This window comes from Trachurus trachurus (genome assembly GCF_905171665.1).
Source record: "Trachurus trachurus genome assembly, chromosome: 6".
NCBI classification, from domain to species: Eukaryota; Metazoa; Chordata; class Actinopteri; order Carangiformes; family Carangidae; genus Trachurus; species Trachurus trachurus.
The window spans coordinates 26,414,318-26,440,156 of record NC_139897.1 but is presented as its reverse complement, the minus strand read 5'-3'; the positions used below and the strand labels follow the sequence as shown (position 1 = coordinate 26,440,156).

At 39.8% G+C, this 25,839-nt stretch overlaps 1 protein-coding gene across 2 annotated transcripts in view; it reads right to left on the bottom strand.

Moving 5' to 3' along the window:
* The window catches only part of bmal1a (basic helix-loop-helix ARNT like 1a), a 35,134-nt gene extending 9,772 nt beyond the window's left edge, over positions 1-25,362 (bottom strand). Inside the window, exons 1-13 of one of the 2 annotated variants that reach the window (XM_083973075.1) lie at positions 25,239-25,362; positions 12,755-12,962; positions 10,836-10,899; positions 9,491-9,638; positions 9,129-9,149; positions 8,934-8,966; positions 7,083-7,112; positions 6,296-6,453; positions 5,536-5,615; positions 5,286-5,378; positions 4,732-4,849; positions 4,007-4,156; positions 1,229-1,475 (exon numbers count right to left, since the gene is read on the bottom strand). In XM_083973075.1, the coding sequence (XP_083829201.1) occupies positions 1,229-1,475; positions 4,007-4,156; positions 4,732-4,849; positions 5,286-5,378; positions 5,536-5,615; positions 6,296-6,453; positions 7,083-7,112; positions 8,934-8,966; positions 9,129-9,149; positions 9,491-9,638; positions 10,836-10,881 (1,124 nt within the window). In that variant the 5' untranslated portion in view covers positions 10,882-10,899; positions 12,755-12,962; positions 25,239-25,362. Of the gene's footprint in view, positions 1-1,228; positions 1,476-4,006; positions 4,157-4,731; positions 4,850-5,285; positions 5,379-5,535; positions 5,616-6,295; positions 6,454-7,082; positions 7,113-8,933; positions 8,967-9,128; positions 9,150-9,490; positions 9,639-10,835; positions 10,900-12,754; positions 12,963-24,963; positions 25,077-25,238 lie in introns of those variants that run through there. The other variant, XM_083973076.1, reaches the window with a different exon arrangement.
* Positions 25,363-25,839: the final 477 nt, after the last annotated feature.

The following is a 25,839-nucleotide window of genomic DNA, read 5'->3' as shown; positions in this document are numbered from 1 at the left end:
AGACAGATAAACAGAAACACTTCAATATTTACATCACAATATTTATATACATCCCATTTGTCTACTTATTTTTGCTGCAAAGGAAGTTCAACAAATATTCACTCTTTGGTAAAAATAGAACATATTTCTCATCACAGTAAACATGTGGAGCCATTAAAGCTCTGTATATAATGTCAGGACTCATTACTGGACTTTTTATAGCTTTGTATTTATTATTTAGTGTTCTTTATGCTTTTTTTTATTGCTGCAGTTCTGGACATTTCCCCATCATGGGACTAATAGAAGAAGTCTTATCTTCAGACAAACACAAGCCATTCAAAGCATATTTGCATTATATAAATAACATGCGATACACAAAATACTGTGGTAAAAAATACCAGAGTGTTATATTAATAAATTAATAATCATGAGATATAAAACTAAAACTGGATCTGATCTGTTATTAGTTTCTGACTCTCGGCAGAAACCCAACGCCGGCAGACACAGATTAAAGTCATCGGTTAACCGAAGTGTCACAGATCTGAGCTGCTGCCTGGAAACACCTCGTCTCTTAGAAACTTAAATTAAGTCTGTGAGAATTAAAAGCAGAGACTGTGAAGCTATAAAATAAAACATTACAAATATACATCTGAGTAAAGAAAGAAAATTGAATCAATTCCTCAACACAAAAGAGATTATAAAATTACATTGAAGGTGTGAAATCTAAAAAAAAAAAAAAAAAAAAACCTGTGAAGGAAGTTTTCTATGTTGAGATTAGATAGATAGATAGATAGATAGATAGATAGATAGATAGATAGATAGATAGATAGATAGATAGATAGATAGATAGATAGATAGATAGATAGATAGATAGATAGATAGATAGATAGATAGATAGATAGATAGATAGATAGATAGATAGATAGATAGATAGATAGATAGATAGATTTTGTTCTCAACACACTCTACTATATATTGAATAACGATTTTAAACTGTAATATTTCATTAATTGAGATCTTAGATAGATAGATATTATTAAATCTTTATTTCAGACCCAAGGGGATCCATATCACCATAAAAGCAGAATACGATAGATAGATAGATAGATAGATAGATAGATAGATAGATAGATAGATAGATAGATAGATAGATAGATAGATAGATAGATAGATAGATAGATAGATAGATAGATAGATAGATAGATAGATAGATAGATAGATAGATAGATAGAACAGTGCTGCGCCTCACCTCTGGTCGACGAAGACGAACTTGCCGTCGATGGCGTGTCTGGAGACGTACTCGGTGGGCTTCACCCGGATGTCTGCCAGGCTGGGCTGGGGGAAGATGTGCGGGTGGAGGCGGCCGATGGCCACCAGGCAGCTCAGGTTGCAGCCCTCGTTGTCGGGCTCGTTGTCCTCGTCCAGGCCCATCTTGGTGGGAGGCCAGCTCTTCAGGTAGCCCGTGCTGTGGATGGTGCAGAAGCTCTTACGGTCCGCTGTGACGAGGGAAGGAGAGACAGAGAAAGAGGGAGGAAGGGAGGGGGGAGTTAGAAATGATGATTGGCAGCAACTCAGCGGGACGACGGAAACGGCGTTACAGCTCAGCGGACTGAATCTGGCAGGGATTGATTTATGTCATAACACGACATGACACATTTTTCTATTTTTGGACAAAAATGAATTCATACATAATCTTTATATAACGTGTACAGTCAAGGCCCAAAAATACTGACACCTCTGCACTTCTTTTTTTTTTTTTTTACAGATAACGCCCCGATTTCTCCCCGGAAAATCATTGCAGCTACACATTTTTTGGTTTTTAAAAGTGTATTTCTTTGGTTTGCAATGGAACAACACACGAAAACTGTGGGAAAAATAGTTGTCCTCTTTTTAAAACTGAGAGAAATCACTGGATTTCAAGCATGTGATGCTCCTTTAACTCACCTGTGACAATTAACAGGTAATTTTTGGAGTTCTGTGTGTAAAATGTAAGATTTTAAATTTTTTCCCACAGTTTTTGTGTGTGTGGTTTCACTGCAAACCAAAGAAATAAACTTCTGAACACCAAAATATTTGTAGTGCAGTGATATTCAGGGAAAAATTGGGGCACTGTCTCAAAAAAAAATTGCATGGTCATGATTAAATAACCTCCTCTTCTCATCGACAGAAACAGGAAGTCAGGGCTAAATGGGCTAAATAACAATTAAGTATTCAATTATTGAACTGAATTTCATTTGGACGAAGGATCTTTCAGTAGTTTTAGGGTCATTTCAACACCTGCAGATGGAGAGTTTAAAGGCTTCTCCGCACCGTGACCCTGCATGACGGCGCCTGAACACGTCACTGTAGCTGCCTTAAAAAAAAAGAAAAAACTCCCTGAGAACCTGATGTAATCTGCAACAAAGAGCGAGTAAGAGTTCAGAAAGACATCCCAGCTGGCTTTTGTCGGCCATATTCAGGACAGAAGGGAGGGAAGAGGGGAGAGGGGAGAGGGGAGGGGGGGAATCACTGGTCCTTAAAACTGGGGCTCTTTTATAACTGTGTCCACAGGGAAACATGTTGTGTGACTACAAACTGCTGCTTCTGCTGCCGTCGAGGACCTGAATATTTAATCTGCTGAATCCATCACTGCTGCTGCTGCTGCACATTCTGGCTCCAACGCTCTCACACTCGACCCGTTTTTCTGCTTTTGGTAAAAAATGAAGTCCGACACCTTGTTTTTTTTGCACAGTGAGGAGTTTGTTGAACAGATGTGGACCACAGAACTGAAACCTAATGAGACCTGGTTGTCGTCATGGTGTGAATATCAAAACGCACCAACCAAACATCAGAGTACTGTAGATGTTTTGGTTTTCATCATCAGTTCGAAGCTAATAAAGCTGCATCATGACCTGTGTTAGAGTAAAGGCAGCAAACTCAACAAGCAATCGGCGTAAGCGGATTAGATATGAATGCAAAAAACATGTGGTAACCATAGTAACGCCGCCCGGTGCGCATCATCAGCACCTGAGCGTTGTGGATTTTATTTTCCCCAACCCCGTCTCTTATCAATCTGAGAAGAATCCTCCAACAGCACCGTGTGTTATAGCAAAATAAGCTTTTTATTTCCAGTTGTCTGCACCTTTATCATTATTATTATTATCAATAAGTCATCGATTATCAGATATTTGAGCCTAACGTCACACACAATCGCCTTAAAACACACCTTTTCTTCTTAACCTTTGAGATACTGACTTTTTCCTTTTGCTTTATTTGGTTTTACTGATCTCTTATCTGTTTATGTTACTCATGTCTGTTTTTTATTCCTTTGTTTGCACAGCTCTTTGTCGTTATTAAGTGCGTTATAAATAAAGTTGGTGCGGTACAATGTTATGAATTAAAATTTTACTGCATGCACTGATCATAAAGTGCTGTGTAGTCTGTTACTCCCTCTCTACAATCCCTGCTTCAGGATCACAGATCGTCGAGGCATCTGGCACCTAAAAGGTTAACAGCATCATCCCAACTTCTTCCGTTAATCTCTGGTGTAAAGATCCTGCTCGAGTCTGAGAGTTCATTCATCATCTCTGTGTGCTGCGTTACTACTGTGTGTGTGAGAATTTGTGTGTCGACCTGGTTGGAACAACAAAGGTTACTGTAGGTAAAATCACTGACTTAAAGAGGCCAACTTCCTCGCTTGTGTAACTCAGGCACTCTCATGCTAACTCAGCTGTGATTCCTCCTTCTAATACGGATGTGCCTCTGTAACAGGGAACACCAGGAAACCAGGGCTTGTGCTTTTATGATAAAAGACTGAACAGAGTAAAAAAAAAAAGTTAAAGTGGGAGTAAAAAGAGCTCAAAGGGGAAAAACTGATGGGGAGCTGCTTTGAACGGCACAGAGCTGCTTCTTCAGCGGTCGCTCTGGGAAACAAAGCTTTGCATTTTTCAGTGGGAGAGGATTTGACTGACATTTATTATTTGAGGGCGATCCCATTAGTTGAGAGGAAGAAAGAGAAAGAGAGAGAAAATGTGTGTTATTGCTGCACCTTTTTTCTTGGAGCAGGTGGAGGGAAAGTCTTTATCTTCTACTTTGACAGACGGCCGGTTGCACTTCATTCGGCAGAAGAACGACCGCCTGGCTCCAGAACAGAGTCTGGATGGACCGGGGGTGATGTCTGTCTTCACAGGAAGACCAGCTGCAAAACACACACACACACACACCAGACACAACACAGTCATTACATTTCATTTCCAGCGCAGAAGCTTTTAAACCATTATTTCTTCTGTCTGGGAGAAAAACATTTGGGAGCTACAGTCTAATAATCCCCCACATCAGTCAGACGCTCCCGTGGTGAAATTCAATTCTGCTCCGTCTCCGTGTCTCAGGCTTTTGATTTGCTTTTAGTAATATTCAATACTTGCAGATTTCCATCTCCACTTTGTTCAACTCGTTTTGCACAAATCACTAAACGAAAGCCGAGTGATGTAGCACACGAGGAGGAAACAACACGTCAGGTTTAATAATGTTCTGTGATGCGTTTAATAACCATCTCAGTTACTGGATCTTTACCTTCCGCAGAGGTTTGATCGGTTTTAAAGCGACTCAGCGGAAACAATACACAGATAAAGAGAGAGAGAGAGAGAGAGAGACGACCTTGCGCTGAAATTGACACATTGCGAGGCCTCGAGGAGGGAAAAAAAACAACAAACAAGAGATAAAGATTCTGCAAAAACAGAGTGACAGCAGCGACGTGTGTTTGGGTTTTCTCACTTTTAGCATCGATGAGCCGCTCCCGTGGGGCCGTGTCGGAGGAGGACAGCTGCTCTTTGACCTTGGCGATGTCCTTTGGGTGAAGGTAGTCGAACAGGCTCTGGCCTATCAGGTCGTTCTAGATGCACAGAGGGTGAGAGAGAGGGGAGGGAGAAGTGAGGAAAACGCTGCAGATGATAATAAACAGTAAAGTAAACAGCTGACTAAGTTTTACCTCTGCACACAAATTCGAGCAACATTTAATTCTTCAAATCTGCACTGAGGTGAGTTTTATTTAAATCATTTTCTGTGGAGATGTTTCTGGGGAAGTAGGAGGCAATTTAAAACTTTAAATCTGCGACTGAACAGCTGAGACAGGCAGAAGCTCCAGCTCAGGTAGAAAAAAAAAAAAAAAAAAAGTTGAATTAAATAGTTTTTTTTGCAGAAACACAAAGTCGACACTGTGAGCTACTGTACAACTGTGATACAACACAGGAAGTATGTCAAAATAAGTCTTTAACTGATCTTGAATTAATCAAATACATTGATCATAAAAGCAGGTGTCTGTCCTGTACCTGGCTGTAGTTGAGGATTTTGTAGACGGATTCAGAAACAAAGAGAATTTTCCCACGATCACACCCAACCACAAACAGGAAACCATCAGCAGCCTGCACCAGAAAAACACAGGAATTAAAATGAGGATTTTCAAAATAAAATAACTCAAAATATGAAACTGGCTCAATAATATCAATAAAAACACAAAACAATTCAACTTTATGATATTTTAGTTTGAGCAGAAAAGACTAGAAATGTTCGACCACTCACCCTTAGTATCAAGTGCTTCAGTTCATCGTCTGAGAGGAAGGAGGGTTTGTAGTTGGCCTCTGTGTACGGGTTGGCTGCACCTGCAACAACAGTAAACACAACACTCAGATCTGCAGGCAGCAGCTGGATGCAAGTCACCAAAACTCAAGTGTTTCTGTGTCATTCTTCATGTTATTGAACCTCTTATTATGCATAGATGGCCATTAGGGTTGTTGATCAATACAAAATCTATCACTGAAATCTCCTCTTTTCATTATTACTACTTTTCCTTTGGAATAATTCTCAACTCTTTGTCTTTTTAACTCTGCAAACATGGTGCACACTCTCTGTTCTCCACCAAGACACAACTAAAATATATTCTGCTGCATTATTGCAGATCCCAGTCCCCTGTTAGCTGGCATCGCCTCATGGTTATTTGAATTAATAATTAATCCACCAGCTATTTTCCTAATCAGTCATTTGGCCAATAAAATCCCATTGCATACGAGACAAAATGTGTTATTAAAAATACAGAAACGCAGACAACTGAAGCTAGAGCCAAACTAATAATTTACTAACAAACTGTTGCAGCTTTTTTACTGATCAAATCTGTGATAATCAGAGTTTTTTTTGTCCCACCTCCTAAAACACTTATGGCTCTGTTGCGTATTAACTTCAACCAATCACTATCTATGTTTCTGCAGGTATTAAACCCAAATCATCCTTTACTAGTATTTTCTACCGCCATCAAACATTCAGTATGTTCTGTACTGATCCCAACCTCTGAGTGTCTTCATGTGCTGGACAGCCATGCGCAGCACCGTCAGCTTGTCCAGCTTGCGGGACATGGCGTTGCAGGTGGGCACCAGTGACGCCAGCTCGTCGATGAAGCTGTTCATCTTGTCCCTGCGACGCTTCTCGATCTGGCTGTGAGCCTCTCTGTGTGGCAGCAAAAACAAAAACACACATGAGCAGGCAGCAGATGTTTTTTGGGGTTTTTTTTCTCTTCCTCAGTCTCCACAGAGCTGGCGTTAATCCAGAGTAAATATCTACAATAGTCACTTTGGCTGCGTTTTACCTGCTCTAGAAGAAACTGGATCCTAAAAATGCGGAAATGCACAGAGCTTGGATTCTTTCAGGTAGATAATCCAGCATCTGCTGCTCTTATCTGACATGATATAATAAATCTAATGCTGAGAAAAAACTGCATCCTTCAGGACGGTAAAAATCACATCTATCCAACTCTCAACCTGGCTGCAGCTGCACACAGGAAGTGGATATTCTTTCCATGCTAAATAAAAGGGAGCCTGTCGTGAGCCATTAGATGAACTTTAACAGCTGCTCAGTTCCACATAATGCTCGGATGTATAGACTTCAATGTATAAAGTTTCTTATTATCGACATACACAAAGCTCCCTCTGTCCCTAATCAGACAGAGTGACATTTAATTCATGTAAGGGAGATTAGAAAGCAGGGAGCAGGAGGAGGAGGAGGAGGAGGAGAGGGGAGGAGGGGGAGGGTGACACAGAAAGAATAAGAGAGAAAGAGAGTGTGAGGAGTTTTTATACCTGGCATTTTTAATCCGGCCCTGTTGGTCACTGTAAAGACAAACAGAGAAAACATTAGAGAGAGGGAAAACCGGCAAAAATGATTCAGAGGAAAATAAACGTCAGAGGTTGTGAGGTTGAAATGAATGTGGCTGCAGAGACAGAGGGAGGGCGGGAGAAAAGGAGGGAGGGAGGGAGGGAGGGAGTGGGGCCGCGGCCAACATTACAGGTTCTGTAACCAACCTCATTTATTGGTTTAACAGCATCAAAGCTTATGCAACGAGGCCTCGGCTCCCGGGGGTTTGTATCTGACTGTACAATCTAATGACTGATGTAATACGAAATATGACGCGCTCGCTCACGATTAAAAAAAAGAAAAGAAAAAGGATTCACATTCTTTCCCCATTTGGACACTTATGCAACATGTAACACTGAGCTGAATTCACACCTGACCCACTGGCACAGACTGATCTGAAATCTGGAGCAGTATGATTTTCCGATTAAAAGTAAGAATGATCTTTACAGAGAATTTATTTATTTATAGCACTGGGGCTTGTGTTTGTGCTCCGTCTCCTCCATTTGTCCACTTTCTTTTAGATTCAGAAACTTAAATCTCTTCTAGTATTTGACCTAATTATATACAGCTTTAGTTTTATTCACTTCAGTTTATAGATATTAAAGTTTCACTCACTTCAGATAAATCAGCTGCATTCATGAACATTTCTGTATCCATGAAAATAAAACTAAACTGCGATTATATTATGGGTGAATATATATATTAAGGGTGAACGTGTTTTGTTCATTGTTTCTCTATTTGTATTATAAACACTGTTTGCTTCTTTTCCATGAGCTTCACTGCTCCTGGAGTTAAGTTAACGTTCTTGAAACTCAAGTCATTTGATGTATTTTCAAAACCTCAAGTGTTGTTTTAGAGCAGATGAAGTCATACATAGCAGCATCAGTGTTAATGAGACGCAGGAGACAGGAAATTGGGAAAATCTGGCCACAGGTGTCAACATGTTGGTCTCAGAGAGTCATGGCATGACATAAATTAAAAGGGAATTAAGTTAAACACAAAAACAAATAAAGATCTTTTTTTTCCATCATGCACTTTGAGATAAAAGAAAGTGAAGAGGATTTTTATGTCAAGAATAAACTTGACATTTGGAGATTAAAGTCGACCTTTTGAGTTGATATCAAACGGTGTGTTCGAGTGCCTCTACAGATATAGATGTAGAGATGAACAGGTGACACCGTAGCTACTTCAGTGGCGTCTTTTATCAGTAAAACAAACAAACAAACAAACTAATTCTTCCCGTTCTGGCTCATAAACACAGTGAAGCTGTCAGCGTCGTGCAGAAAACTGAGTCTGTTTACAAAAAGGGGAAGTAGCTGGATTTGTAGCAGGTAACGGACGCCTGCGAGAATACGGATGACACAATAAGACTAATTAGGATGTTTAACTTTTTTTGGTCCTGATAGTCCTTCATAAAAACAAGTTTTTCCAAAGAAAACAAACTGCAAAATAACTATAACTATTACAAATTCATATATATACATAAATATGGAGTCAATGAAGTTTATTTTCCTCCACTACTGGTGCACCACATGGGTTTCGCTCCTCATCTCTCTGGAGATTTAATTTGTTTGACAAATAAAACTGAAACTGTCTGCTCTCCAACAACTATGTTTATTCTGAATTGGGGTAAAAAAAAAAAGAAAAACCCGACTATTTAGTTTGAGTTCAGTGATTTCAGACAGTGGGGGAAACTGGTTCATCTCAGCCACAGGGGGAGAAAAAAAGAAAAAAGAAAAACGCACAATAAAGATTTAAGCTCCAGCTTTGTTGCCATAGTAATGATGGGCTCTTACCTTCCCATTTTATCTTTGTCTGGGTCCATGTCGCTGTGGAGGAGGAGCAGACGAGGGAGATATTAGTTTCAGGAGAGGGTTCGCTGCGCTCAGCTGCTTTTCTCTTTCATTCAACTCATTAGTTCATGTGTGAAATCAATTGTGCGTCGTTGGCATTTCGCATTGATTCATTTTAATCAAGAAGTCTGAACTTACTCGAACGAGAAGCCATCGATTCTGCGAAGAAACATAAAACAAAATATTAGATTAGAGATGTGAAAATGTGCAACGTGTGGGCTGTCAATCATTACACCCGGTTGTAATTTCCAGTAGGTTGTAAATTCTGCTTCTCCATAATCACTCATGAGGTCAATAAGGCCAAACAGGCAGCATGAGTTGTGTTCACTGTGATAATCATCTTTCGTAACTTCATTATTCCTCCTTTTTCCTCCCTTTCTTTTCCTTCCTTTGTCCCATTTTCTGCCTTTAAACCAGCTCTGTCTTTTATCCTCACTGTCATTATTTCACTTCCTCCTTCCTCCTCTCTTTCTTTCTTTTCCCCCACTTTTGTCTCTTACTGGTAGTCGGTGGTGCTGCCCTTCCTCTTGCGGGTGTAGTCCATGCCGGGTGTGCTGATGGAGCTGGAGATGAGGTCGGTCGACCCGGGGGACATGAAGTCAGTCATTGTAGACGAAATGTCCATCCTTTGGTCTGCCATTAGGTCATCTGCAGAGAAAGAAAAACAAACACCTCCATTATTCACTCTGACACTTCCTCCCAGCAGCCTTTGCAAACAAGAAATGGGCGGAGTTACAGGTGTTTGTAATAATAACCCACAACTACATCTGTACAGTACAGCAGCAGATGATGGAGAGACGCAAGCAAACGTTCAAAGTTGTAACTAGAGATGTCACGATTACTTGTTTTCTTAAACGCCACAACTAATTAATCATAAAGATTCCTATATACCGTCACTTTCTAAAAAAGATTATGTCTCATATCGGCAGATCAGTGCAACTCGCACGAACGAAAACAAAGTTGCACAACAACCACGTGTGTGAAACTCTTTGGCCACAGTAAAGGTTAATGCACAGTAACTGGGTCAAATTATGTTGATGTCAATTTACGTATTGTAACGATGAATTGGTAGGAATTTCAATGTTATTGTGTCATTTATAATTAAAAAAAACTTAAACATTTGGTATAGATGACAATTAATGACATAAATATTTCAAACATTTCCCCTGGGAGATTAATAATTGGTACTATATTCATAGATACTTGAAATGATCATATAATTAGTAATGTTATTATATTTTGACTATATTTGATATGATTCGATTCATAGTGTTGTGAGATTAATTAATGCATAATAATCGTGATAATCGCAATACCGTGATTATTTCTCCGGCAATAATCGTACCAAGAAAATGTATAATGGTGACATCCTTAGCTGTATCATTTCTGTACCACAGCACGCACCGTTTCCATGGATATTAACTAAAATCACTGGAGGAAAGGAAAATGTTAATAAGCCAGAAAAGGACAGTCGCTCTAAACACAGCATGCATAAGTGAGTTAGACTAAAAAGCAGCACTACAGTATTAATCACGACAGGCCTCTAAATGTAATGGATGTGCATTTAAATATGCAAATAATCCTCTAATAGTCAAGGTAGGCTATGTGCAGGATTAGTCATGTTACTGTCTGCAGGATGCTGCGACTTGAAACCTTTGCAAGAATTAAAAGGGCAATAATATGGGAATATCATCAGTTTGGAGTTTCAGTCAGATTTCTGGAGCGAAATGTATAAAAAAAAAAAAAAAAAAGATTTACAGGTCTTTGAGAAAACTGATACATGCACAGAAGGAAATAAAAGCTTGGGAAGACCCTGGGGATGAGTGGAAGCCAGGTCACACTCACCACAGATGTTCATCACGGCCTCTGTGTTAAAATCATCTCCTTCCATCCACACTCGAGCCCTCAACTGTGAACAAACAAACACACAACAAAAGGTGACGATCGTGAACTTGTCGTGAGCTCTGGCAGCAGCAACGACGACGACATGACGAGTCATTCTGAAACTTAGCAAAGACTGAAGAAGAGAAAAAAAAAAAATTCAAAACACCAGACACACACAGTTACAGTTGCCTGGACACACGCCGGCAAACATCATACCATCTAGGTCAGACGTGGAGGCAGAATAAACAGGAAGCCACTATTGTGTGTGAGTGAGTGCACGCAGAGAAGTCACAGTTATCATTCCTCCAGCAGCCGCATCATCAGTCACATGAGAGATATGAATCTATGTCTTTATTTGTTTGTTATTTATTTAAATGGACTAAACAGATAAACATCCAGTGGGTCTATGTGAGTGTGTGTGTTGGGGGTGGCTAATATGAGCTATGTTAGGTTGATTTAAATGTTCATGGGACCTGTGGAAGCCAGATGCTGCACAATCCTGCAACACAAACCAGTTTCTAATGCCCCTGCTCCCTTTTTAAAGTTATTTACATTTAGAAAAGTGTGTGTTTGAAGAGTTAAGACTGTTAGATATTGATTAAAAGATACAAAGACCAATCAAAACAAACCAAAACCATGATTGATCTATAGTGCTCACATCGTTTTATCGACATCCACATGTTGTGTGTGCACAGATTCCCTAATTTCAACCCAGAGAAGCATTTAAATTTACTTTTTAACCACTTTTCTGTGACATTTAAAAGTCTGAGAGCTCAGAAAATTGGACTCAGCACTTATTTTATATAATCCATCAATTGTTTAGTCCATTGAAGGTCAGAAAACAGAAACAGAACGATTAACGTCACTCATGCCTTGTTTTTTTGTTGTTGTTTTTTTAACTTCTGAGAAGCTGCAACAAATCAAATGTTTGGCATCTTTGTCATCACTCACACGGCTCCAGGTCAGGACGACTGTGAAGCAGCATGACCTCCCAGAGAGCGGTTAGCATGTGGGCGTTCCCCCGGGGGCCGGGCACTGGGGGGGAAGAGGAACTAAATGCAGACCCATGTTCCTATAATAACCACTGGTGAGGCCCCCAGGAACCACTTCCTGCACTGGTTCAGAATTAGCTGCCTCACTGCAGCCTGATGGACGATGAGGAACGGCCATGACTGAGCACAAGTCGTAGTTGTTGTGGGTTATTTACCACTTTTTTTGTTTGTTTCTTTCGTTTGTTTCTTGTTTTTGATTTTTTTTTTTTGTCTGTTGTGGGGGGTTTGGATATTATTTTAGTTCTCTGATTGCTGTGAATGGGACCAACCCCCATTTAGGACTGGAAAATTGTGATATGAAGTGTTTACAGGCTGCTACTTTACCATACATGATAATGTCAAGAAATAACAAGTAATTGCGTAGTAATGTCAAGAAATAGCCTAGAAATAACAATCAATTTCATAGTAATGTCATTTTTTTCATAAAGCCAAAAGATTACACATGCTTTTCATGCTTTGAATTTTTTCAAAAAGGCCAGATTTTTTCTCCACCAAGTCCTTTGCAATTGACTGATATTTCTGGGCTATTTCTTGACAATCAATTGTTATTTCTTGGCTATATTTATCAACATTACTATGAAATTGACCATTATTTCTAGGCTATTTCTTGACATTATCAAGCTGTTGATCAAAATATGAAAAAATATAAGAAAAAGAAAAAGAAAAATCCTTCAATTCCAACTTTCTGTCACAATGCCACCACCTTAACAGGACATTGTGTGTTTTCAGGAAAGCCAGGCTCTGTGTAACCCAGAAAAGTTGTGTTCAACTCTGTGACAGTTCCCGCACAAGTCAGACAGATAAATATGAGTATGAGTGAGAAGTTACCTGGATAGGAAACTGGAACAGGCCTCTTGCACGGACCTGGTATCTTCAGTCTGGATCAATCTGGTTTTGGATCAATCTGGTCTCGCTCGGTTTAAATCTGGTCTAAGTTTTCACTGAGCCTGACCTAGTTTCATCCACTTTGATGTGATGTGTTGTCTTCGCCCGGTTACGATCTGATCCTTCAGCAGCTGGTGCAAAATGTCAACCTCTGGAGAGAGAGAGAGAGATGAAGAGAAGAGAAGAGCGTCAGTCAAGTGCTCATCTAATCCTTTAACCTCATAAACAAAAATGGATCAGAAACTCTCAGCAAAACCACTTGTACCAACCATTCTGTAAAGATGACAGACATTGATTACGATCAAAGCACCAATTACAATTACAAAAATAAAAAAAATGTCATCAGATGCTCGTATCGTTTCCTGAAGCGTAATCTTCAAATGAAAGCTAAAAGCAGATTCAATCTCTGGTGTAACTTGCAACTAAACCTGAATTTGCAAACTGCTCTTTGATGTGCAGACTTCAGATCTCGCTGCTTCCTTATTAGCCACTCATTAACACCATGAAACAACCAAAGACCTCAGAGACCCGCCAATAAGGTCGCGTGGCCTCTGCTGTGACCGGGTCGTATGGGTTTCTGGCTCAGTCACGAAGACATGAAGACGTCGTGTCCTTGTGCAAGAACCCAAAGTTCTTTCTACAGCAAATTAATTGATTGAATTGAATTGATTAATTACAGTGTCGGCAGTTTGAACAGTCCCATTTCTTCTTTCCACCCTGGCTGCTGTCAAAAGGTTTCAGTTTCCTATTACTGGACTCCACTATGCTCCATATGGCCCATATATGTATAAATAATAGGCTACCTGTTTTATTTATCTTAAACTGTTGTATAATGTTCGTCATCATTACACCTGTCATGTTCAATGTTTGGCAGAAAATAAATATTTAAATCACAAATAACCTTCTGATATCTTCAAATCTCACTTGTGAGTGTAAGGAAACATTTAAGCTCGACAAAAATAGGTTTTTTTGAGTTATATCGTGATATGATACATCGATATCGACTGATATGATTGATTTCAAATGGAGGAGGCAAAAGGGCTTAGAATAGTAAATCAGAAGTAAATATTATCAACAGGATCAAATAGTTTGTTGCAACAAAACATTGTTTGGCTGCTCATGTCCTTTGTGAATACGTTTCCTTTCGAATTTTGAAATATGTTTTTCACGACATCAAATAAACGCTTCAAGAGAAAACTGAAGTGAAAAATAAGGAAGAGGTTTGACAAACAATCATGACGTCTTGGGTAACGTTGTCTGAAGTGTTGACTACCTAATAAATCCCACAACAAGCACAACAACCACGACACACTCACTGTAAATGACCTTCAACTCTGCTGCCGTATTCATGAACAGAGCTTTTTTTAGTTCACCTGTCACCTGTGCTCACTCATGTTTGAATTAATGAACGGCTCGGTCGTATTAAAGGCATGTGAAAGTGTGTCAGTCAGGTTGTTTCTCTTTAGCGAAGAAGTAGTTAAGATAAGTCAGACGCAGCACAGGGCGTTCAGATCAGGGTAGTATAATAATGCTCAATAAAACAAACTTGCTCGGTCATGTTCAGGTCTCCCGGGGAGATAAAGGCGTGTGGACTCAGCGTCGGCTTTTAAATCACTTCTTAAAACCCACTTTTACAGACTTGCTTTTATGCGACATCATCCTCTTCTTCCTATCATCTATTTTATCTCACAGTTTCACTGAGATGCTCTTCGTTTTACTTCACACTTTCTTCTGTTTTAACTCTTTTATCCCATCTTTTATCTAATTGTATATCATCTTATCTCTTGTTTTATCATGTATTTATCCCCCTTTTTATTTATTTTATCTAATTAACGGCATCCTGCATTTTAATTTGACTCCTCCTGGTCTCAATTTTTTATTGGGTTCACGTATTACCTGTGTTACTGTAGCTATCGCTTGGGCGGTCCATCTCTTATGGTATTATGGCACTTGTCTTTTTAAATGTGCTATATAAATCAAGTTGTTATTATTATCATTATTATGTTAAGGCAAAAAAAAACACAGAAAACAAACAGAAGCTGGTCTGAAACTGTGACCAGTTCCTGTTGAGGGTTCAGAGGAAACACTTTAGGTGGGCAACCTGAATGTTTAATGTGCATCGACTACAAAATGCAGAGCTCAAGAAGCAGCGCTGAAGTAGCAGGCAGCCGGCTACTAGGTCAGGATGGGCTCGCTGAGCTCTTTTACTGGGACAAAGCTCTAGGCTAGGAGGGGAAAACCACTATGTCATGATTGAACACTGAAAGGAACTGGTTGCTGGAGTGGAAAGTGGGTCAGCCGGTCTCTATGGTCTCAAACCAGCCAGCCTTAATTTCCATCCACCACCACCACCTACTTGTACTTCATCAGTGAGTCAGCATGCCATTCAGCTTAGTCTCCCTCCGCTCTACGCACTACACCTACTCAGACGGTCAGAGAGGAAGCAGGGAAACATCCCAGCAACCCCCCGTTTCGTTTCCCTCGTCACAAAGGCGTCCGTCTTCTTGACCAGCGGTGGCGGTGGAAACAGTGAAGGGTTAACTCACTGCACTAATGCTATGGGTGTCAAGTTATAGTATAAGGGGGACACTGGGGACTCGTACACCCTACATCTCTTAACCTTCAGAGGCATCCGGACCGGGCCGATCCGGTTACAAACTGTTTCGTCACCCGGTCTTAGGGCAGAACGATGTTTTTCTTAAAGCGCAGTATCCGAGGGATCTGACAGGAGTCTGATATTGTTGTTGTTGTAAGGCCCACACGATATCAGCAAAATGTCCCGATGTATTTATTACTCATATTTTGTCTGGTGAAATTTTGTTAAGATTTCAAATCTTTTGATTTATGAAAATTTGTTTCCTTTTTCCATTTATTTCTCTTGAAATGGTTAGTTGTTGCATCACTGTCAATTGTAATAGACCGAGCGCTCCTGTGGAGAGAGAGTGAGTTAGTAGTTTAGATCTTCACCTCATCGCTCGATGCTCCCCCATTTTACACACTGGACCTTTAAGCAAATATTCAGATGTGCATTTTAACCATACAGTTAATGTGTCTTACTGAAAATGACTGAATAAGCTGTAGTACATACACCTGGCCTGTAGTGGCGCTATAACACTGCCACAAAAATACACCAAAAACTGAGATGAAGAGTGGAAAGCTTGTTGCTGTAAACAAACTCCAAACATTAGAAGTCGACTAAACACGAGAAGTCCCGTCAGAACATACAGTATTTGCCAATCAATATGTTTCAGGCGTGGTATCCGAGTGTTAGAGGTTACAGGTATGAGGTGTATGAGTGTGAAGGTATAGCCGCCTGTAAATGAAAAGATCCTCATCACATTTCAGGTCACTCTTTGTGATGTGTTTATCACAGATGTTGAAAATAAGATTAATCGGTCAGCCCTAGTTGTTGCTGTTGTTATGTGGCGTCCAGCGGTGTGTCTCAGGTTACAGGTTAGACAGGTGGAGTTATGACATATCTGTTTTACAAAAGATGCCTTTTGGTTGTCTACGTGAAAAGCCAAGCCAAGAGTGGCGTTTTGATATGTATTCATTCTTGGAAACGTTTTCAAAAAATATTGTTTTAAAAATCCCAAAATGCCGTTTTCTGAATGGACGAAATGATAAAAAAAAAACAACCTCATTACTTTTCTCCAGTTTACAGGTTGTTTAAACGTTGGTAAAAGGAATAATAATCTGTGGATCTTGGTATAAACGCCATATTTTTTCCTCATTTATTATGTTTTTATGGATGTTTTCCATTTTCATTTTTCATGTTATAGTTCAGATGACATCAAAACAGTAAACTGCTCATTAGAAGTATGTTTAAAAAGAACTACTACACTTTAAAGCTGCCTCCATCAAGTTTCAAACTGAGTTCCTTCGACACCTTTACTAGGGTACAATTATCAGAAAAGAAAAAATAACTCTTGTGCAGTTTAAAGAGGTGTGTGCAGCAGAGCCATTCACTGCGCTCAACAGGATGTACGTAAATGCAGTCACGCTGGTTGAAGTGACGCACCCTTTTTTGTGGTGGAGCAAGTTTCAAACACGGAGGCTGACCACACCAACACCACTTGTGAAGCCACTTTATTATTGACATCACTGCCACTGAAAGAAACAAGTACGTAATCAATACAAAGATGAAAAGAGGAGTGTTTTCCATTACACAGGAAACCCTCCTGAGGAAACCTGCTTTTCTAGCCTTTATTGTGTGTTTTGTTGTTATAACAATATAGGCTAATATTTAAGCATGTGGATTTGACATCAGTAATTAAACTCCTGAACTCCTCGTTTAACCTTTGTTCCCGGGGGCAAAGAGCCTTCCAGCTCATTGATTGTTTTTTTTACAGCCACCAAATTCACTGTCGGGTTCAGTGTGTCACCAAGCCGATCACCCTGGTTTCCAGTGGCAGAAAGGACGAGCCCAATGTAAATGACCCGAAATCAAACCCCCAAACAACCGGACCTGTGTTTGTCAGAGAGTTAGAAACACAAGTGTTAATATTGAGGCTGCACTCAATAAAACATGAGGCCATTAAGTTCGTTCTCTGCTCTACCAACACTATTAACTGAGCATTTCAGTTCAGTACATGGCCCAATGTCCCTCAGTGTCGTCTGGATTCATTCAAACCTTAGTTAGTCTCTCCCATACATTGATTTATTCATGGTGAACTGCAACGATATCAACATTGAAGGCCAAACATTGATTTTCTTTTTCTTTTTTCCTCCTTTAACCATTTCAAATTGGTAAAATCTTATTTCACCGTGCAGCTGTGTGCAGCAGCGTATCGATCTGCTCAGTCCTTCGTTAACTTCTCTCTCCCTCTCTCCCTTGGTCTCTCACACTGACAACAGAACAAGCAGCAACCGGCTAAGAGGCTGAAAAATGAAGACATTAAAAACTGCATGAAGCAAACCTGGAAACACCAAAAACTGAATCTCTTAAAATTTCCCTTTAAAGTCTGGCTCGTTCCCTGAATCAATACCCGAGTCTCCAGCTCCACAGCAGAAATAAACACGTTTACAGCCTGGTACAAAAACATATTTGGTCTCTACGACTAATTTCCTCCTTCATAACGACGGCTCCTTTGTGAATTTTTATACGAGTCGCTCATTTGAATTTCATTAAAAGTTGAAGCTAAGAAAAAGAGCAGGTGTAACTGCACTGAGGCTACGTTTACATGGAAACGATCTGAACAGAAAAAGCAAAGTGGCGTTACATTCTCTCTTTTTATTCTGCGTTTAACAAGCGTTTTTGGGGGGAAATCTGCGTGCATACGGTGACAAAAAAGTTTGTTGAATCCAACATGTTTGTTGTTATTTTCCTGTACGGGCGCATGTCTGTAAATGCGTACGTGATGTGAGCAGATCTGAGCCAATCAAAGCAGACTTTTGCGTTTTTAAAGGGATACTTCACCCAAAATCGATAATTCACCAAATGTGAATTGTTGCCAGTCGGACCCCCCCCTGGAACTCCTTATGATTCAGAAAGTTCTCAGAGCCCTTCCTTGGCATGATGGTGAGTAGAAAATTGGTGAATTATTGATTTTGGGTGAAGTATCCCTTTAAGATTTACGGAGGGTAATTTCACCTTTTTGTGTTTTTAAGCCACAAAAACAACGACTCAACCTCCAGCAGTTGAGCTACATCATTTACACACATAAGCAACACTATTGTGTATCTGAGTTCCTTTACATTTAAAAACATACAGCAGGAATCAGGTATCAGCTTTTTCTCGCTCCAAACTTTAAAATCAGCCTTTAAAACCCCACTATCAATCAATCAATCTTGACAAGTTCTCCACATTCCCTCTCTGAGTGCCTGTCAGTCAGGCTGCACACAATAGCCGCCAGAGCTGGGCTTATCTGGCCAATCACAACAACATGTAATCAAGCCGCAGTGACCTGACCCAGAGCAGAAGGGCTTGGTATTTGTCTGACACAATGTAAAGCAGTGGAGATGTTTACACTACGGTCCAGCTATTTATGTATCACAAGGCAGCTGGCAGGAAGCAGTTAAAGTATTTGCAGTGAGTGGAGCACCTCATATATGGTATTATTGAATACATGAATAAGTAAATAAATAATTAAATAACCAGCCATTCGCCTCAAATGGAGTCGAATTCTGTGGGAAACGTGTGAACAAACCCTGAGACTGACATTTAAAAACAACGAAGAGCAGCTCGACTCAGACAAGATTAAATAGGATGAACCACAACAGAAATCACACTTTACATTACAACAACACCCACTCACACAGACAGCTTACGTTTAGTTAGTCTGCTTTGCTTCACACTGCAAGAATTACCAAAATGCACAGAGCTCAGTTCATTACAAAGTCAATCTGAGATGTGAAACGTAACTGCAATCAACATCTAGTGCGGCGGCGTCACAGAACAAGGAGGGATTTTGCAATCTGCTGTAAGATACTCAGCTCGACTTTGACACATCCTGATATATCTGAGGAAACCTTTTAAGTCCCTGCTCTTCCTCACAGGTGTTTTCCGCTAATCTTTCTGCTTATGCCTCTAACACAGAGACTGACAGGCTGAACTCGCCGGCTGAAGCCGTGCTGGGAATCACAGTGTGATGTCAGGTCAGCGAACCCTCACGGAGGAAAGGTCCAAGTACTGCTGCACCTGTTGAGCTGCATGTACAGGAGGACTGTGTACGTATATTGTTGTTGCTGTGTCATTTCATTTGCAGTTTTTTATATATATTTTATACTTTTATCTATCTCTATTTGCTATATTATACTTCGCTACTTTTATTCTGATTATTGGGCTTGCACCGAGACCAGAGAAACTAATTTCATTCCACCTCGTGTTTTTAACATGTGTTGAAATGACACTAAAGATCCCTTGAATTCCTTGAATGCAGCGTGGAATGCGTAAGGTGAAAATACACAAACAACCCTCCAGTCTCACAGCCATAGCAACAAGAAGTTGGCTTTACAAACACAATAATTCGTCACTCACCAAGCCTACCTTTAACGCATAAAAAATGCATTTTTAAACAATGATGAACACAAAAACTTGTTACAAATGGTTTTCAAAGGCAACACAAGTCACAGCGTCGTTAACTGGGGCTTAGGTTGTGTTTAATGTGGCCGACAACAACGCGGTGCCAATAATTGTAGGGATTATACATGTCTTATCAGGTATCAGATATCATGTCAGTATCCTGTCATTTATCTGGCAGCACTCCTCCTCGGTTGTAATTATACACGATGTTCCCGCTCATGTTGTATTCCTCGAGGGCATCTTCGCCTGGTTTTAACGTTTAAACTGAATACGACTGCTGTGAACTTAACTCAACTTTATCTAATATAGCATCGTTAAAAACAACCGTAGCTGAAACAGAGTGCTGTACAGAGAGACGTAAAACAATTAGTGAAGCACACAGGAGTTTCCCCCCCCCCCCATTTAGACTTGAGTGTGCATTAAATAAAAAAGATGTTGGGATATGGAGAAGATGAAAATAAGGCTGGATAGCAGCCAATTAGTCTGTAGCTCGTAACCTACTTCACCAATTTTATTATGATTTATTGTTGTAATAATCAATCAGTTGTCAGTATTCAATGTTCAAACTGTGACTGTGAACATTGTGAGAGTTGTAAATCAGGTCACCTTCACTAACACTCATAATAATCAAAAACACTGACTGTGAGGAGTAGTTGCTGTGACGATTAACTTAACATCACAGTATTTTTTGGGGGGGATCATAATATAGATATCTTAAACGATTGTCAACTCAAAACATGAGTTGACCTATTTTCACTCAATTGCTAATTGCACTACCAATGCCAACATCGGAAATATTCAGTTGTCATAAATGCTACTTCTCAGTCTTATCATTCAAAATGTTCATAAACATAGACTTCTGTTCTGATAACTTATCATCATTGATTATCCCCTACAAAGAATATTCAATTATTCTAAAGACTCAGAAATCATTACACTGTTTGTTAGTTCCCACATGAGTTGTGTGTTTTTTTTTTTTACTATACATTCATAAAAGTATAATCAAATGACTAAGATGTACACAAACAAAAAAAACTTCCTCTCTCGTTTTGACTGACAGCTGCAAATCACCAAAATAATCGAGCTATAACCAGCTCCGACTCCGAGGCTGCGCTAACAAGTGTATAAATAAACTTATGTCTTCTGTTTAAATTTATCCTCTGTGGCTCTGCAGCTCTTTGTCTCCATCAGGTCACAGCTGAATAAATATATTTGAAAATTTAATGCAACATACAGAACAATTCCCCCACTTTATCCTCCATTAAGGAAATTCAAGCCGGCTAAATAATGAATGAGTGGACTACGTTGAATGAATCCCATAATTGTTTTGATTTATTGTCTCTTTTCCTCACTCCCTCTCAGCCTCTATTACCGCTGCTGCTGACGCTGTTGTGTCTTTTGAAGATAAATGTGCACCACCACCACCATTAATACATCTTCAGAAGAGAGGCTCTTATCTTCATTTACCCATTGCCACACTGTGTTGGAGCTCGACTGATGATAGACTTTTTTATTTTACCACACACACACTCACACACACTTAACTCTGGGTCTGAATCTAAATGTCAACTTCACAGACTTTGCAGCCTTTTGTCACGCACCAGGTGAAACGAGGACTTAATAGATTTGATGTTCACGGGAAGATTAATTGAAATGTCTGGCCCTGTATTTTTCTGAATGATTCTAATATTAGTAATTTATAGATGATATGTAAATCTACTGCTCACATAGTATCGCTCAATGCTGAGTCTAATGCAGCAAAATGTTCTCTTTAAATGTGCTGCCAAACACAATATTATAACAACATTAAATCCTTGAATGATGATGACTTTCTGCTAAACTTTCAAACGCTTCTACATTGCAGTAAACCGTGCCACGGTAACCATGATGACTCAGGCCCAAAGCCAGTAGTTTTCCATACGCCAAGACGGGCTCAGTTGTAGGTGTTATGAGCTCAAATTAGGGATAATACGTTTCTCAGGCGTGTAAAGAGAGATGAACACAAATAATACCAAAGTCTGCAGTAGTAAAACCAACCTGTAAACTAAATCCCAAATGTGTCAGTGCTACTCATTCCTGGATGTGAGGCATTGAGATGAAACAAAAACCTCTCTGCTGCTTTGTGATTGGTCAAATTTAAATTTTAAGGGATTCCCTCAAGGTATGTGAGATCAGACATTGGTTTTCAACTTTTGACCCTCAAAATCAAATCTGTTCATCTTTTAGTCCAAGTGAACCTTGACGTAATATTTGAAGAAATCCATTACAGAGTTATGGTGTTTAAATACAGATATTTGCTCACAAGAATGATACGGATGCACAGACATTACGCGTCCATCCATGGCATAAAAATAAGTAAAGAAGTAAAAACATCAAGCTTTTCCTTTAAGGCGGTTTCCAAAGGGCTCATGTTTCTGTTTTGTAAAAAGCATTTCAAAGCATCGAGAGTTATTTACATAGGTTTGTTTTAGCAACTTGGTGAATAACAACATGCTCCAGCAAATCCAAAGTATGTCACCACAGACATTTTTCACCTGGCTGAACCTATAACGTACAACCAAACCTGCGCACTTGACACTTGGCTGCCTTTACTCGCAGGGCAGGGCTAACATAATTATGCATAATTACAACTCTTGACATAAAGTCACGCTAAAATTTCCCTTTCACTTTACTGAGGCGGCGATAAGATGTTTATACTTCCTGTTACTAGCTGATCCTGCCCTGCTCGTGTTAATTCAGTCTAGTTGAAATGTTGTTGTTATTGTTGGTCAGCCATACTAGCTCCCATAGAACGCTAAGACATAAAACTATTTCCAGTCCTCAAGTAAATTCCTCTTTAGTGCAATTATTCAGACAAGTATTTTGACTTTAATTGCCTACAAGATGTTCAAGCTTCACAGCATTTGTAAGTAAACGACTCAGATTACTTGACAAGTATTAATTTAAGACAGACACCTGTTGTTTAATTAATATTCTCATCTAAGAATAAACATGCCCTTTGTATTATGGAAACATCTGGAACAGCCAATACTCACAAAAATTGCTCATATAAAAAAAAAAAGTTGTCATAATGAAACTGAGCAATACAGAGAGAAAGCACCAATGACAACATTTTAAAACAAATCAAGCTCATAGGTCATAATTTGCATAAAAATAACTTCCAGACACAATTATTAGACGTAAGAGGTTGGACTTCATTAAGTAATCAACTTTTAAATCTAACCAAACAGCCATAATTATCCATATACTCCTAAAAACTGCTACTAAAGCCTGCTACTGGCAGCAATGGCAGGCAGCTCTGAATTTTCTGCATGACTCACTGAGTTTCCAAACTGGGAGGGAAAAATCATATTATTATGATAATGATAATGCAGCAGACGAGCTGACCGACAGCACAGAAGTTGCTAAAAGAAAACAAATAATCAAAAGTGACAAGTCAACATCCTTTTTCCTAATGTTTCCCCTTTTTTCAAGCTCATTGACCTTTGTACAATATTTCTTCACAGACAACGTTTCCTTACAGATATGAGTAGTTTGTTTGTCTTCATGAAAAACAGTGTGGTTAATTGCAGCCCTGCTGATTCATCACAATGCACTTCCATTATCAACATGTCTTACTGTCGGCATAGCAGCACCGATAAACCCTCATGTAGGTTGCTACCTGAATACCAGAAGAAAAATAACACTTGTCAGTTGAGGTCTGAAGTTCACGTTGGGTGTTCTTTCCTTCTTCTTTTTTAAATGAAAACTACTGATAACACTGCTGATGCTGATGTTACAAGATACACTACCAGTCGAAAGTTTGGGGACAGTGTTTTCATTACTTTCTACATTGTAGATTCAAACTATGAAGGAACACATATGCGATTAGCCTACGTAGTAAACAAAAAGTGTTAAACAGAGCAGAATATGTTTTATATTTTTGATTCTTCTTTTCTGAAGGAGTTCCCATTGGTGCTGAGCACTTGTTGGCTGTTTTGCCTTCAGCATCTCAGTTGGGTTTAGGTCAGGTGACAGATAACACTTTGGTTTTAATTGATACATTTGTGTATAACTCCATATGTGTTCCTGCATAGCTTTGATGTCTCTAATATGAATCTACAATGTAGAAAGTGAAAAAAATAAAGGAAAAACCATTGAATGAGAAGGTATGTCCAAACATTTGACAAACAGTGTAGACTTTTAGCAGAAATTACAATAAAAACATCGGAAGACACAAGTTGCACATTTAAAAATCCAATAAACATATTTCCAATCCTAAAAATAGCAGCCACTGCAAACTGATAATCAACTATTACTAGACTTTTCCACATCGAGGATCCCCACAACACACCCTGAATCCACTGGAAAAGCCTTGAAAATAAATAAATAAATACAAATCAGAGTGAGGAGGATTCATGCTGGTGGGAATGACTCGGGAGATTAAATGACAACAAAAAGGCAAGCAAGATCTACTACTACTCATGAAGAGATTTTTTTTTAAATCCTTGCACCTCGAGTTGAAGTTAAATCACCCACCAACAGGCAGCAGAGAGGTGTCTGCTGCTGATACACAACAACGAAACCACATCCGAGGAAAAAAAAATAAAACACACAAAAAAAAAAAAACACAATATCATGAACATCTTTTGGGGAATCACTGCGGAAACTGCAGAAACCGAGCGGTCGCCACATTCATTTCCACTGCCAGTGCCAACACTGTGTCACGGATATTTCATAATAACCCACCATGGGTCCATCCATCATCCATCCAACCAACCAACCAACCAACCAACCAACACTGCTGCGAAAGATAACAGCTAAGCTCGCAGCGGTGGTGGTGTCCGTTTCTGGGCTGCACCTACCACATACACACACATAACACATTCACTTGAGTCTTATTTTAAGAAATACGCGATGTGAGCTTTGAAGTTAGCGCAGCAGGTTGGATGCTGTCGAAGAAACCGTGTGCTACATTTAACCCCCCCTCAACCAAGGCCTGTTTACATAGCTAGCATGCGTGCTAGCACTCAGATAGCACTGATGGGTGACGTTTCCCCGAACGTTAAACGCCGAACGGCCGTTAAAACCTCCCGAACGTTGACGTCAACAGTCACAACGGAGGTCGCACGCGGGGCGGTTTCCTTACCTTTTTACTCTCTTTTATTCGTTTTTTTCCTTTACAACGTTTAGTCCCCGTAGCCTAATATTAGCATACAGCTGCTAACTGTCAAGACTTGGCCAGCAGCGAGCTAAATGTCCCTCCTCCTACTGCTGCTGCTCCAGAAAACCACACTGACATGACCACATCGCTGGGAAAACATCGACGATGATATCCATCATAGATTAAACCTCCCTCCCGACACCAAAGCCACTGAGATGCAATATCGATAACTCATAGGCTGCCGTTCGCTGTGTACTTACATCGGGTCCACTGAGAGTAGTCTATCCATTGGAAGCCGCCGGGTAATATGTAATAGCAACCCACACAAGTGTGACATAAACGAATTTCAATCGGTGACCCAGTTTCTCTTCACCGTCATGCCTGTCGGACCACTAACCTAGTTTTTCAGCCAATGGCGTGCGCGCTACTGCCGTAGGTACTCCTCCAGCCAATCACAGGCAAGTTCACGCTAGGAGAATGTGATTGACGTGCCCATCGGCCAATCACAGCCGAGGTAGAACGGAATGCAGAGGCTACTTGTGGACGCTGCATTACGAGTCATTTGGAAGGTAAGCACACACCAGGAGACATGAGGTGGACCGGTGCTGAACTGCCTGTATTTTAATGTCGTTACGTTGTTGTACCAGGAGGATCTGCCCACTTAGCCTACTTATACTGATTAGAAGTGATATAAGATCTTAAACGATGCATGTTATTATCATTATATGGTAAAATAATTACGATTTTTCCTTGTTTGTTTGTATATCATCCTATTATGTGTTTTAATCCCCTTTATTCAGCTTTTTCCCACGGTTTTCCAGCTCTCTACAGAGTAGGCTATATATAGAAAAGCAGGTAACG